The sequence below is a fragment of the Pristis pectinata genome, chromosome 6, assembly GCF_009764475.1.
Source record: "Pristis pectinata isolate sPriPec2 chromosome 6, sPriPec2.1.pri, whole genome shotgun sequence".
NCBI classification, from domain to species: Eukaryota; Metazoa; Chordata; class Chondrichthyes; order Rhinopristiformes; family Pristidae; genus Pristis; species Pristis pectinata.
The window spans coordinates 114,919,100-114,933,161 of NC_067410.1; the positions used below are offsets into that span (position 1 = coordinate 114,919,100).

At 54.6% G+C, this 14,062-nt stretch overlaps 1 protein-coding gene across 3 annotated transcripts in view; it reads right to left on the minus strand.

Moving 5' to 3' along the window:
* Positions 1–6,879, minus strand: part of lpp (LIM domain containing preferred translocation partner in lipoma) — a 307,384-nt gene extending 300,505 nt beyond the window's left edge. Inside the window, exon 1 of one of the 3 annotated variants that reach the window (XM_052017882.1) lies at positions 6,782–6,879. Coding sequence is in view for 1 of the 3 variants with exons in the window: in XM_052017879.1 (XP_051873839.1) it covers positions 1,363–1,387 (25 nt within the window). In the remaining 2 variants the exon portion in view is untranslated. Of the gene's footprint in view, positions 1–1,362; positions 1,500–6,694 lie in introns of those variants that run through there. The other 2 variants (XM_052017881.1, XM_052017879.1) reach the window with 2 other exon arrangements.
* Between the last annotated feature and the right edge of the window lie 7,183 nt (positions 6,880–14,062).

Here is a 14,062-nt window from a genome sequence, read left to right on the forward strand (position 1 = left end):
ACTAGGTAGTGAGGGAATCGAGGGATATGGGATTAGTTCAGTAAAGTGGCACTGAGGTAAAAGACGAGCCATGATTTTATTGAATGGAGAAACAGACAAGGAGGAACTGAGTAGCCTATTCCTGCTTTTATTTCACATAACAATAAGACAGCAGCTCTGAAAACTCAGCACTTCCTTCAAACTACACCAACTCACAGATGAGAAACATATTCTAGAAGGTGGTGATCTGGCCTATATTATCCTTGCCAACTTTTGGAAAGAGTTGTTCTATTTTCCAATTCCCTACTCCTTCCCAGAGCCCTGCAATTTTTTTTGTTTCAAGTATTTGCCAAAAGAAGTCATAACTCTAGTTTCAACTGATCTTGTGCAGAGACAATCCAAAATCTCCTTCCTCTGGTTAACCAGTACATACCCAGTCAAGGGTATCAAGTCTGTCACTTAAAAGGATTATATGAACAAAACTAAACAGACTACTCAGCATTGACCTCAGTACCAGATTGGGCAAAGTCACCCTCAGCCCAAATGCTCTTACAAAAAATTCCCCATACAATCTGGAAGCAGGTATATGGGAAGCACTGTCCCATGGACCATGCTATAGAGAGAGCAAATCAATCTCACAAGTCAGATCCAAGCTCTGTAAACAGATTACGTCCACTGTAAGTGGTGGTAGATACTGGCAGGAGGAGTAAGCTCCATGTATGTCCCATCCTGGAGAATGGAACCTAGCGTGAGTGCTAAAGGCTCCTTCAGTCAGACGTGCCAAATGGCCTGATCTGAAGTCCAAACAATTACAGATGTTAGTCTTCAGCCAATTCAATTCACTCTATATGATTTCAAGAAATGGTAAGACCAATGGACACAACAAAGGTTACAGGACACAACAACATCCTGGCTGTCATCGTGAAGACCTGCACTACAGAAATAGCCGTGCCACTACCAAAGCTGTTCCAGAATAGTTAGAACACTGGCACCTTCCTAACAATGCAGAAAATCGCAATAGGTGTGTCCAGTCCAGCTGGCAAGTCTATCCTGGCTAATTTCCACTCCAGACTTCTCTCAGTTATCAGTGGAGTGACAGAAGGTGTCATTGACAGTGTTATCGAGCAGCTGTAAGAAACTCCACACCATCTTCTCCAAGGCAATTAGGGATGGACAATAAATGTTGACCTTGCCATGAATAGAAACATTGAAACACAAGTGGAGAAGACCATTCAGCCCTTCAAACCTGCCCTGCCATTCAACAGGATTATGGCAGTAATCTGCTCCAACAAATGACTCTAGAGTTGTGCAGCATAGAAACAGGCCCTTCAGCCCACTACACCTCTGCTGACCACCATGTCCATCAAAACTAATCCCACTTACCTGCATTAATTCCATATTCCTCCATGCCCTGCTCATCAAGTACCCGTCCAGATCCTTCTTAAGTGTTGTTGCTGCTCCTGCCTCCAGCACCCCCTCTGGAAGCTCATTCCAGATACCAACTACTCTGTGTGTGAAAATGTATCCCCTTAAACCTTCTCCCGCACACTTTAAATCTATGCCCTCTAGTTTCAGACTCCCCTACAGTGGGAAAGAGTCCGTGATTATCTACCCTATCCATGCCCCTCATAATTTTATAAACCTCTATAAGGTCACCCCTTTGTGCCAGGGAAAACAGTCCCAGGCTATTCAATCACTCTTTATATCTCAAGCCCTCCCCCAGTCCCGGTAACATCCTTGTGAATCTTTCCTGCACCCTCTCCAGTTTAATCACGTCCTTCCTGTACTGTGGCAACCAGAATTGTACATGGTACTCCAAATACAGCCCAATCAACGAATGTACAACTGTAACATGACATCCCAAATATAATGCAACTATATCATTGTACTCAGTGCCTCGGCCAATGAAGGCAAGCATGCCATGCGCCTTCCTCACCACACTGTCTAAATGTGTTCCCATTTTCAGGGAAGGATGTATTTGCACTGCAATGTCTTTCTGTTCAGCAATACTCCCCAGGGCCCTACCATTCACTGTGTGTGACTAAGCCTAGTTTATTGGTACTGGTATATTATTGTCATTTGTACTGAGATACAGTGAAAAACTTGTCTTGCATACTGTTCATTATACAGTGCATTGAGGTAGTACAGGGTAAAAACAATACCAGAATACAGAGTAAAGTGTCACAGCTACAGAGGAAGTGCAGTGCAGTTAGGCAATAAGATGTAAGGTCATAACAAGGTAGATTGTGAGGTCAAGAGCCCATCTCATCATATAAGGGAACTGTTCAATAGTCTTATCACAGTGGGATAGAAACTGTCCTTAAGTCTGGTGGTACGTGCCCTCTGGCTCCTGTATCTTCTGCCCGATGGGAGAGGGGATAGGAGAGAATAACCCAGGTGGGTGGGGTCTTTGATTATGCTGGCTGCTTCACCAACTTCCCGACTTGAATCACTTCCCAAAACTTCCCAAAATGCATTACTTTGCACTTCTCTGAGTTAAACTCCATCAGCCGTTCCCTGACCCACTCTCCCAGTTAATTTCCTGATATCCCTTCATTTCTTATCAAGGTAATTATAATTAATTATCGTTTACATCTAACACCTCTTGAATATATGCCCAGATCCCACAGAATTGAGGAGAAACAATTTGGAGCACCATTGGGAAAGAGTGGTGAAATGGGACTGACAGAATTGGATCCAGTACGGAGAGTCACGTAGTGCTGGTCTGAGGAGACAGATGAGATTCTACACGACTGCTTTGAGTCAGTGGACTGGTCCATGTTCAAAGACTCAGCTGCCAGCCTTGGTGAATATGTCACCACCATCACGGTCTTTATCAGCAAGTGTATTGAGGACTGTGTACCAAAGAGGACAATACGAGTGTTTCCAAACCATGGATGAACCAGGAGATCCACTCCTTACTGAAGTCAAGGACTGCTGCATTCCAATCAGGTGACCCTGACCTTTACAAGAAATCGAGATATGACCTCCATAAAGCTATCAGGAATGCCAAGAGACAGTACCAAGAGTCCCAGACCAGCCATCAGTTGTGGCAGGGTTTACACGCTATAACAGGCTACAAAATGAAGTCGGGCAGCATAGTCGACAACAACACATCCCTTCCTGATGAGCTTAACACATTCTATGCATGCATTGAACAGAAGGGAAGTGGATTGTCACCACCCACCCTGACAGCCTCCAATGCAACTGAACCCATGGTCACCATCGAGGACGTAAGATCAGTCTTCCAGAGAGTTCACCCAAGGAAAGTATCTGGCCGGGATGGTGTCCCTAGCCGTGTGCTCAGATCTTGTGCTGATCAGCTGACGGGGGTATTTGCATACATATTTAACCTCTCCCTGCTTCAATCTGAGGTTCCCACCTGTTTTAAGAAGACCACTATCATCCCGGTACCTCAGAAAAACAAGGTAACGTGCCTTAATAACTACCGACCGGAGGCTCTGACATCCACCATCATGAAGTGCTTTGAGAGGCTGGTCATTGCACGCATTAACTCCAGCTTCCCAGAAAACCCTGACCCACTGCAATTCACCTATCACCGAAACAGGTCTACAGTGGACGGCATCTCCCTGGCCCTACACTCATCTCTGGAGCATTGGACAGTAAAGACACCTATGTTAGACTATTGTTTAATGACTACAGCTCTACCTTCAATACTATAATTCCAAGCAAACTCATCACCAAACTCTGAGACCTGGGACTCAACACCTCCCTCTGCAACTGGATCTTTGACTTTCTGACCAACAGACTGCAAACAGTGAGGATAGGCAGCAATACCTCCAGCATGATTATTCGCAACACTAGTGCCCAACAAGGCTGCGTCCTCAGCCCTCTACTCTACTCCCTATATACTCATGATTGTGTGGACAGATTCTGCTCTAACTCCATCTACAAGTTTGCAGGTGATACCACAGTAGTGGGCCGTATCTCAAATAACAATGAGTCGGAGTACAGGAAGGAGATAGAGAGCTTAGTGGAATGGTGTCATGACAACAACCTTTCCCAAAATGTCAGCAAAACAAAAGAGCTGGTCATTGACTTCAGTAGAGGGGTGGTGCACGTGTACCTGTCTATATCAATGGTGATGAGGTCGAGAGGGTTGAGAGCTTCAAGTTCCTTGGAGTGTACATCACCAATAGCCTGTCCTGGTCCAACTACGTAGATGCCATGGCCAAGAAAGCTCACCAGTGCCTCTACTTCCTCAGGAGGCTGAAGAAATTTGGCATGTCCCCTTTGACACTCACCAACTTTTATCAATGCAACATAGAAAGCATCCTATCTGGATGCATCACGGCTTGGTATGGCAACTGCTCTGCCCGGAACCGCAAGAAACTGCAGAGTCTAGCACATAACAGAAACCAGCCTCCTCTTCATGGACTTTGTCTATACCTCTCGCTGCCTTGGTGAAGTAGTCAGCATAATCAAAGACCCCACCCATTCTCTTTTCTCCCCTCTCCCATCAGGCAGAAGCTACAGCAGCCTGAGGGCACGTACCACCAGGCTCAAGGACAACTTCTATCCAACGGTGATAAGACTACTGAACGGTTCCCTTATACGATGAGATGGACTCTTGACCTCAAAATCTACCCTGTTATGACCTTACACCTTATTGTCTACCTGCAATGCACTTCCCTGTAGCTGTGACATTTTACTCTGTATTCTGGTATTGTTTTTACCCTGTACTACCTCAATGCACTGAATAATGAACAGTATGCAAGACAAGTTTTTCACTGTACCGCAGTACAAGTGACAATAATAAACCAATACCAATAAACTAGGCTTAGTCACACAGTGAATGGTAGGGCCCTGGGGAGTATTGCTGAACAGAAAGACATTGCAGTGCAAATACATCGTGTAATGAATTGATCTGTACGAATGGTATACAAGACAAGTTTTTCACTGTACTCGGTGCAAGTGACGATAATAAACCAATACCAGTACCCCTTGTACCAGTGCTGAGTTGATGGGATGAATGGACACCTTCTGAGTAAGGGGTCAGCTGTTTCGGACTGACAGAAGATGTTTCTTTACTCAGATGAGTGTGAATCGTTGGAATGTTCCACCACAATGGGCTGTGGATGTTCAGTATGATGCAAAGGTACGTGGGTTAGCACATTGTGAGGAGAACACAGAGCCCGCAGAGGCATAGAGACTGGTTAAGTAAGTGGACAAGAAATTGTTAGAATGATATGATAGGAATGTGTGAGGTTATCCACTCTGGAAAGAAGCATGAAAAAGTATTTTTAAATGGAAGGAGACGACAAAACATTGTACAGAAGTTTCTGGGGTATACGAAACACAAAGGGTTGGCATGCATATAACCAAATAATTAAAGAAGACAAATGACCTTTACTACAAGGGGATTGAAGTATAAACATCAGAGCACTGGTTGAGACTGCATCTGGGATATGGCGTCCAGGTTTGGTCTCCATGTTTAACCATAGAACCATACCATACAGCACAAAACAGGCCCTTCGGCCCACCATGTTGTGCCGTTAAACAAACTGCACAATGATATAGTTGCATTAGTGGCTGATTTCTGGGTTGAAGGGCTGGTGCATGCAGAAAGGTTGATCGGGGAGCAGCACAGTGGTGCAGCAGATAATGGTGTAGCAGCTCTAGTGACACAGATACAATCCTAACCTAGAGTGCAGGCTACGTGGAGTTTACACGTTCTTCCTGTAACCACGTCACTTTCCTCTGGTTCCACTTTCCCCTTAGTTCCACAGCCTAAAAACAGGGTGATAGGTTAATATCCCTGTGAATATCCCTACTGTAGGTACCTGGGGGGAGTTGATGGGCATATGAAAAAACAGATAACATGGGAAAAAAGTGGGGGTTTGTGACTGAGGGGAATGCACCAAGAGCCAGGAAAGACCTGACATGGCAAATGGCCTCCTTCTATGTTGTAAGAAAATATGAGAAAACTAAATATGAGGGGAAAACTAAATACGGCTACGTATTGGAGTTTAGAACAAGAAGTGACTTTATTGCAACATCCTGAGGGTTTTAATGCAGATGAAGAGATTGCTCCCCTCATGGGGGTATTTAAAACTAATGGGTATAGTCTTAGAATTCCAGATAGAGACTGGTGAGGAGTTTTTTCTTCTTGGAGGCATATGAATCTTTGGAACTCTCTGCCCAAGAGAGCTATGAAGGGCAAGTCATTGGCGTTCAAGTCGGAGAGTGACAGACACTTGAACTAAAGAACACAAGAAAAAAGGAGCAGTAGGCCACTCGGCCCCTCAATCACACCCCACCATTCAATATGGTCATGGATGCTCAATGTTGGCCTTAACTCCCTTTCTGCGTCAATTCCCCATCACCTTCAGTTCCCTGATCTTTTAAATATTTATACATCTCCACCTCAAATACTTCCAATGGCCCGGTCTCCACCACCCTCCGTCCCCTGGCCGAGCCTCTTCCCGTGGTCCTGAGGCCAACGTTGGATAGTCATCCTGGATAGCGAACAGGTCAAGGGGCCGAATGGCCTGCCGGCCGGGGGCCGAGGCCCTTCAGCAAACCGGCCGTTGCCATCGTGTTAAAGGCGCCTCACAGCCCGGCCCGCACAGCAAGATCCCACAACACCAATGACCACCGAGGCCCAGGCCCGGCCGCCCGGTTCCCGGTTCCCCGGCCCCCCGGCCCCCCGGCCCCGGCCCCGGCCCCGGCCCCGGCCCGCCACGCCACACACCGGAGCAGCGCCGGGACCCCGGGCCGGCTTCGTCGCCGCTCCCCACACCGCCCGCCGCCGGTCCCCGGTCCCCGGTGCCGCACTCACCGCCGCCGCTCCCGCCGCCCCGGGCCGCGCCTGACGTCACCGCGTCACCGCTCAACGGCACCGGGGGGGAGGGGGGGAGGAGGAGGAGGGGGTGTGGGGGGAGGGAGAGAGATAGGGGAGGGGGGGGAGAGGTAGTGGGGGGAGGGAGGGGGAGAGGTAGTGGGGGGAGGGGGGGAGAGGTAGTGGGGGGAGGGGGGGAGAGGTAGGGGAGGGAGGGAGGGGGGAGAGAGGTAGGGGAGGGAGGGAGGGGGGAGAGAGGTAGGGGAGGGAGGGAGGGGGGGGGAGAGGTAGGGGAGGGAGGGAGGGGGGGGGGAGAGGTAGGGGAGGGAGGGAGGGGGGGGGAGAGGTAGGGGAGGGAGGGAGGGGGGGGGAGAGGTAGGGGAGGGAGGGAGGGGGGGGGGAGAGGTAGGGGAGGGAGGGAGGGAGAGGGGGAGGGGGAGGGGAGGGAGAGAGAGAGAGGGGAGAGAGAGAGAGGGAGGCGGAGAGGTCGGGGAGGGAGAGGGGGAGAGAGGGAGGGGAGAGAGGGAGGGGAGAGGTAGGGGAGAGAGGGAGGGGGGAGAGAGGTAGGGGAGAGAGGGAGGGGGGGGGAGAGGTAGGGGAGGGAGGGAGGGGGGGGGAGAGGTAGGGGAGGGAGGGAGGGGGGGGGAGAGGTAGGGGAGGGAGGGAGGGGGGGGGAGAGGTAGGGGAGGGAGGGAGGGGGGGGGAGAGGTAGGGGAGGGAGGGAGGGGGGGGGAGAGGTAGGGGAGGGAGGGAGGGGGGGGGAGAGGTAGGGGAGGGAGGGAGGGGGGGGGAGAGGTAGGGGAGGGAGGGGGGGGGAGAGGTAGGGGAGGGAGGGGGGGGGAGAGGTAGGGGAGGGAGGGGGGGGGAGAGGTAGGGGAGGGAGGGAGGGAGGGGGGGGAGGGAGGGGGGGAGGGGGGGGAGAGGTAGGGGAGGGAGGGAGGGGGGGGGAGAGGTAGGGGAGGGAGGGAGGGGGGGGAGAGGTAGGGGAGGGAGGGAGGGGGGGGGAGAGGTAGGGGAGGGAGGGAGGGAGGGGGGGGGAGAGGTAGGGAGGGAGGGAGGGGGGGGGGAGAGGTAGGGGAGGGAGGGAGGGGGGGGAGAGGTAGGGGAGGGAGGGAGGGGGAGAGAGGTAGGGGAGGGAGGGAGGCGGAGAGGTAGGGGAGGGAGGGAGGGAGGGGGGGGAGAGGTAGGGGAGGGAGGGGGGGAGAGGTAGGGGAGGGAGGGGGGGAGAGGTAGGGGAGGGAGGGGAGGGAGGGTGGGGGGGGAGGGAGGGAGGGAGTGGGGAGGGAGGGAGGGAGGGGGGGGGGAGGGAGGGAGGGGGGGGGGGGGGGGGTGAGGAGGGGGGGAGGGAGGGAGGGGGTGGGGAGGGGGAGGGAGGGGGAGAGGGGGGGAGGGGGAGGGGAGAGGTAGGGGAGGGAGGGAGAGAGAGGGGGAGGGAGGGGGAGGGAGGGAGAGGGAGGGGAGAGGGAGGGGGAGAGGGAGGGAGGGAGGGGGAGAGGGAGGGGGAGAGGGAGGGGAGGGAGGGGGAGGGGAGAGGTAGGGGAGGGAGGGGAGAGGGAGGGAGGGGAGGGGAGAGAGGGAGGGAAGAAGGGAGGGGGAGAGGAGGGGGAGAGGGAGAGAGGGGGAGAGGTAGGGGAGAGGTAGGGGAGGGAGGGGGAGGGAGGGGGAGGGGAGAGGTAGGGGAGGGAGGGGGAGGGGAGGGGAGGGAGGGGGAGGGGAGGGGAGGGAGGGGGAGAGAGGGGAGGGAGGGAAGGGGAGAGGTAGGGGAGGGGGGGGAGAGGTAGGGGAGGGAGGGGGGAGAGGTAGGGGAGGGAGGGGGAGAGAGGGAGGGGAGAGAGGGAGGCGGAGAGGTAGGGGAGGGAGGGGGAGAGAGGGGAGGGAGGGAGGGGGAGAGAGGGGAGGGAGGGGGAGAGAGGGGAGGGAGGGAGGGGGAGAGGTAGGGGAGGGGGGAGAGGGGGAGAGGTAGGTGAGGGGGGGAGGGGGGGATGGGGAGGGAGGGGGGAGGGGGAGAGGTAGGTGAGGGGGGAGGGGGAGGGAGGGGGGGAGGGGGGGGAGGGAGGGAGGGGGGTGAGATAGGGGAGGGAGGGGGAGAGAGATAGGGGAGGGAGGGAGGGGGAGAGGGGAGGAGGGAGTGGAGAGAGATAGGGGAAAGAGGGGAGGGAGGGAAGGGGGGAGAGAGGGGAGGGAGGGAAGGGGGGAGAGAGGGGAGGGAGGGAAGGGGGAGAGAGGGGAGGGAGGGAAGGGGGAGAGAGGGGAGGGAGGGAAGGGGGAGAGATAGGGGAGGGAGGGAGGGGAGAGGTAGGGGAGGGAGGGGGGGAGAGGGAGGGGGGAGAGGGACGGAGGAGGGGGGAGAGAGGGGAGGGAGGGAGGGGGAGAGAGGGGAGGGAGGGGGAAGAGATGGGGGAGAGAGGGGGGGGGGGCGGGAGGTGGGGGGAGAGAGAGGGGAGGGGGAGGGAGATGGGGGGAGAGAAATGCGGGGAGAGATGGGGAGGGAGGTGGCGAGAGAGGGGGGAGGGGGAGAGATGGAGAGGGAAGGGGAGAGGAGAGAGAGGGAGGGAGAGAGGGGGAGAGAGGTGGTGTGGGGAGAGGGAGGGGAGAGAGAGGGGGGAGGGGGGGAGGAGAGAGGGAGGGGAGAGGGGGAGGGAGGGGGAGAGGGAGGGGAGAGGGGAGAGAGGGCGGGGAGGGAGAGATAGGGGAGGGAGGGGGGAGATAGGGGAGGGGGGGAGATAAGGGAGGCTGGGGGGAGAGATAGGGGAGGGAGGGAGGGGGAGAGATAGGGGAGGGAGAGAGATGGGGGAGAGATGGGGAGGGAGGGGGCGAGAGAGGGGGAGGGGGAGAGAGGGGGGAGAGAGGGAAGGGGAGGGAGGGGGAGAGAGGGGGTGTGGGGAGAGGGGAGAGAGAGGGCGGGGGAGGGAGAGATAGGGGAGGGAGGGGGGGAGATAAGGGAGGGAGGGGGGAGAGATAGGGGAGGGAGGGAGGGGGAGAGATAGGGGAGGGAGGGGAGAGAGAGGGAGGGGGAGAGAGGGAGGGGAGGGAGGGGAGAGAGAGGGAGGGGGAGAGAGGGGAGGGAGGGAGGGGGAGAGAGGGGGTGTGGGGAGAGGGGGAGGAAGGGGGAGGGGGCAGAGAGGGGAGGAGGGGGGGAGAGATAGGGGAGGGAGGAGGAGAGAGATAGGGGAGGGAGGAGGAGAGAGATAGGGGAGGGTGGGAGGGGGAGAGAGGGGAGGGAGGGGGGATAGATGGGGGTAGAGAGGGGAGGGAGGGGGAGAGATAGGGGAGGGAGGGGGAGGGATAGGGGAGGGAGCAAGGGGGAGGGAGGGGGGAGAGATAGGGGAGGGAGGGGGGAGAGATAGGGGAGGGAGGGGGAGAGATAGGGGAGGGGGAGAGAGATGCGGGGAGAGATGGGGAGGGAGGTGACGAGAGAGGGGGAGGGGGACGGAGGGGCGAGAGAGGGGGAGGGGGAGGGAGGGGGAGAGAGGTGGTGTGGGGAGAGGGGGAGGGGGAGACAGAGGGGGGAGAGGGGGGAGAGAGAGAGGGGGAGGGAGGGGGAGAGGGGAGAGAGAGGGGGAGGGAGGGGGAGGGAAGAGGAGAGAGGGAGAGGGGAGAGAGGGCGGGGGGAGGGAGAGATAGGGGAGGGAGGGGGGAGATAAGGGAGGGAGGGGGAGAGATAGGGGAGGGAGGGGGAGAGATAGGGGAGGGAGGGGGGAGAGATAGGGGAGGGAGGGAGGGGGAGAGATAGGGGAGGGAGGGAGGGGGAGAGATAGGGGAGGGAGAGAGATGGGGACAGATGGGGAGGGAGGGGTGAGAGAGGGGGGAGGGTGAGGGGAGAGAGAGGGAGGGGGAGAGAGGGAGAGGGAAGGGGAGGGAGGGGGAGAGAGGAGGTGTGGGGAGAGGGGGAGGAAGGGGAGGGGGGAGAGAGCGGGAGAGGGAGGGAAGGGGAGACAGGGCGGGGGGAGAGAGGGCGACGGGGTGGGGGAGGGAGGGGGAGAGGGAGGAGGGGCAGAAGGAGGGGGGAGAGGGTGGGGGAGAGAGAGGGAGGGGAAAGGGAGGGATTGGGAGAGAGGAGGGAGGGGGAGTGAGGGGAGAGGGAGGGGAGGGAGAAGGGGGAGGAGGGGTGGAGAGAGAGGGAGGGGGAGGGAGGTTTTAAAAATAGAAAGGTAGATGAGCTGAAGTGCATTTACTTAAATGCAAGAAGCATCAGGAATGAGGGAGATGAACTGAGAGCTTGGATAAGTACATGGGACTACGATATTGTGGCTATCACAGAGACATGGCTGACGCCAGGGCAGGAAAGGATATTGAATTTTCCTGGTTTTCAGTGTTTTAAAAGGGATAGGGAGGTGGGGAGAGGAGGAGGGGGGTGGCGATACTGGTCAGGGACACTGTTACAGCTGCAGAAAGGGTAGATAATGTAGAAGGATCCTCTCTAGAGTCAGAATGGGTAGAAGTTAGGAAAAAGAAAGGAGCAGTTACCCTCCTGGGAGTGTTCTATAGGCCCCCTGGTAGCAGTAGGGATACTGAGGAGCGGATTTGGAGACAGATTTTGGAAAGATTCAAAAATAACAAGGTTATTATAGTGGGAGACTTCAACTTCCCAAATATTGTTTGGTACCTGCTTTGTGCCAAAGGTTTAGACGGGGCGGAGTTTGTTAAGTGTGTCCAGGACGGATTCCTGTCACAGTATGCTGACAGGCCGACTAGAGGGAATGCCTAATTAGATCTAGTTTTAGGTAATGAACCGGGTCAGGTGACAGATCTGTCGGTGGGTGAGCATTTGGGGGACAGTGACCATTGCTCCATAACCTTTAGAATTGTCATGGACAGGGATAGGAGCAAAGAGGACGGGAAGATATTTAATTGGGGAAAGGCAAATTATAAGGCTATAAGGCGAGAACTTGGGAGTGTAAATTGGGGTGACATTTTTGAAGGGAAATGTACTATGGAGATGTGGTCGTTGTTCAGGGATCTCTTGCAGGATGTTAGAGATAAATTTGTCCCAGTGAGGCAGAGAAGGGATGTCAGGGTGAAGTAACTGTGGGTGACAAGAGAGGTGGAACAACTAGTTAGGAAGAAGAAGGCAGCATACATAAGGTGTAAGCAGCAAGGTTCAGACAGGGCTCATGAGGAATATAAAGGAAGGAACTTAAGAAGGGGCTGAGGCGAGCGAGGAGGGGACATGAAAAGGCTTTGGTGAGTAGGGTTGAGGAGAATCCCAAGGCTTTTTACTCGTATGTGAAGAGCAGAAGGATGGCTAGAGTAAAGGTAGGTCCGATTAAAGACAAAGGTGGGAGGATGTGCCTGGAAGCTGTGGAAATGGGTGAGGTTCTCAATGAATACTTCTCTTCAGTATTCACCAAGGAGAGGGGTCTTGATGAAGCTGAGGACAGTGTTGGTAAGGGTAATGTTCTAGAATATGTAGATATCAAGAGAGAGGATGTGTTGGAGCTGTTAGAAAATATTAGGACAGATGTCCCCGGGGCCTGACGGAATATTCCCCAGGCTGCTTCGTGAGGTGAGGGAGGAGATTGCTGAACCGTTGGTTAGGATCTTTGAGTCATTGTTGTCCACGGGGATGGTACCGGAGGATTGGAGGGTGGCGGATGTTGTCATGTTATTCAAAAAAGGTAGTAGGGATAGTCCAGGGAATTACAGACCAGTGAGCCTTACATCTGTGGTGGGTAAGCTGCTGGAAAGGATTCTAAGAGATAGGATCTATGATCATTTAGAGAATCATGGACTGATTAGGGACAGCCAGCATGGGTTTGTGAAGGGCAGATCATGTCTCACAAGCCTGATAGGGTTCTTTGAGGAGGTGACCAGGAAGATTGATGAGGGTAGTGCAGTAGATGTGGTCTACATGGATTTTAGTAAGGCATTTGACAAGGTTCCACATGGTAGGCTTCTTCAGAAGGTCAGAGGCCAAGGGATCCAGGGAGGCTTGGCCGTGTGGATTCAGAATTGGCTTGCCTGTAGAAAGCAGAGGGTTGTGGTGGAGGAAGTGCATTCGGATTGGAGGGCTGTGACTAGTGGTGTCCCACAGGGATCGGTTCTGGGATCTTCTGATATTTTCTGATATTTATTAATGACTTGGATGAGGGGGTAGAAGGGTGGGTTGGCAAGTTTGCAGATGACACAAAGATTGGTGATGTTGTGGATAGTGTGGAGGGCTGTCGAAGCTTACAGAGGGATATTGATAGGATGCAGAGCTGGGCTGACAAGTGACAGATGGAGTTCAATCCAGAGAAGTGTGAGGTGGTACACTTTGGAAGGACAAACTCCAAGGCAGGATACAAGGTAAATGGCAAGATTCTGGGCAGTGTAGAGGAGCAGAGGGATCTGGGGGTCCATATCCACAGATCACTGAAAGTTGCCACACAGGTGGATAGGTTGTTAAGAAAGCTTATGGGATGTTAACTTTGATAAATTGTGGGATCGAGTTTAAGAGCAGCGAAGTGATGATGCAGCTTTACAAAACTCTGGTTAGGCCACACTTAGAGTACTGTGTCCAGTTCTGGTCACCTCATTACAGGAAAGATGTGGAGGCGTTGGAAAGGGTGCAGAGTAGATTTACCAGGATGCTGCCTGGATTAGAGAGTATGGAATATGAGGAGAGACTAAAGGAGCTAGGGCTGTTCTCATTGGAGAGAAGGAGGATGAGGGGAGACATGATAGAGATGTACAAAATATTAAGAGGAATAGATAGAGTGGACAGCCAGCGCCTCTTTCCCAGGGCACCAATACTCAATACAAGAGGACATGGCTTTAAGGTAATGGGTGGGAAGTTCAAGGGAGGTTTTTCACCCAGAGAGTGGTTGGTGCATGGAATACGCTGCCTGGGGTGGTGGTGGAGGCTGATACGTTGGTCAAGTTCAAGAGCTTGCTAGATAAGCATATGGAGGAATTTAAGATTGGGAGTGCTTGGGTTTGAAGGTCGGCACAACATGGTGGGCCAAAGGGCCTGTATTGTGCTGTATTGTTCTATGGTTCTATGGGGGAGAGGGAGAGAGTGGGGAGGGGGGGAGAAGGAGAGGGTGGGGGGGGGAGAGAGGGTCAGAGGGAGGAATGAGGGGAGGGGGGAGGGAGATGTGTGGGGGGGAAGGAGGAAGGCGGGGAGAGGGAGGGTGGAGGGAGGAGAGAGGGGGAGAGGAAGGGGCGGGAGGGAGGTGGAGAGGGAAGGAGAAGGAGGGAGAGGAAAGGGAGGAATCAGGGTGAGGGAAGGAGCGGGTGAGGAGCAAGAGGGGAGGAGGAGGAGGTTGAGGGGTGAGGGAGGAGGAGGGGAAGAGGATG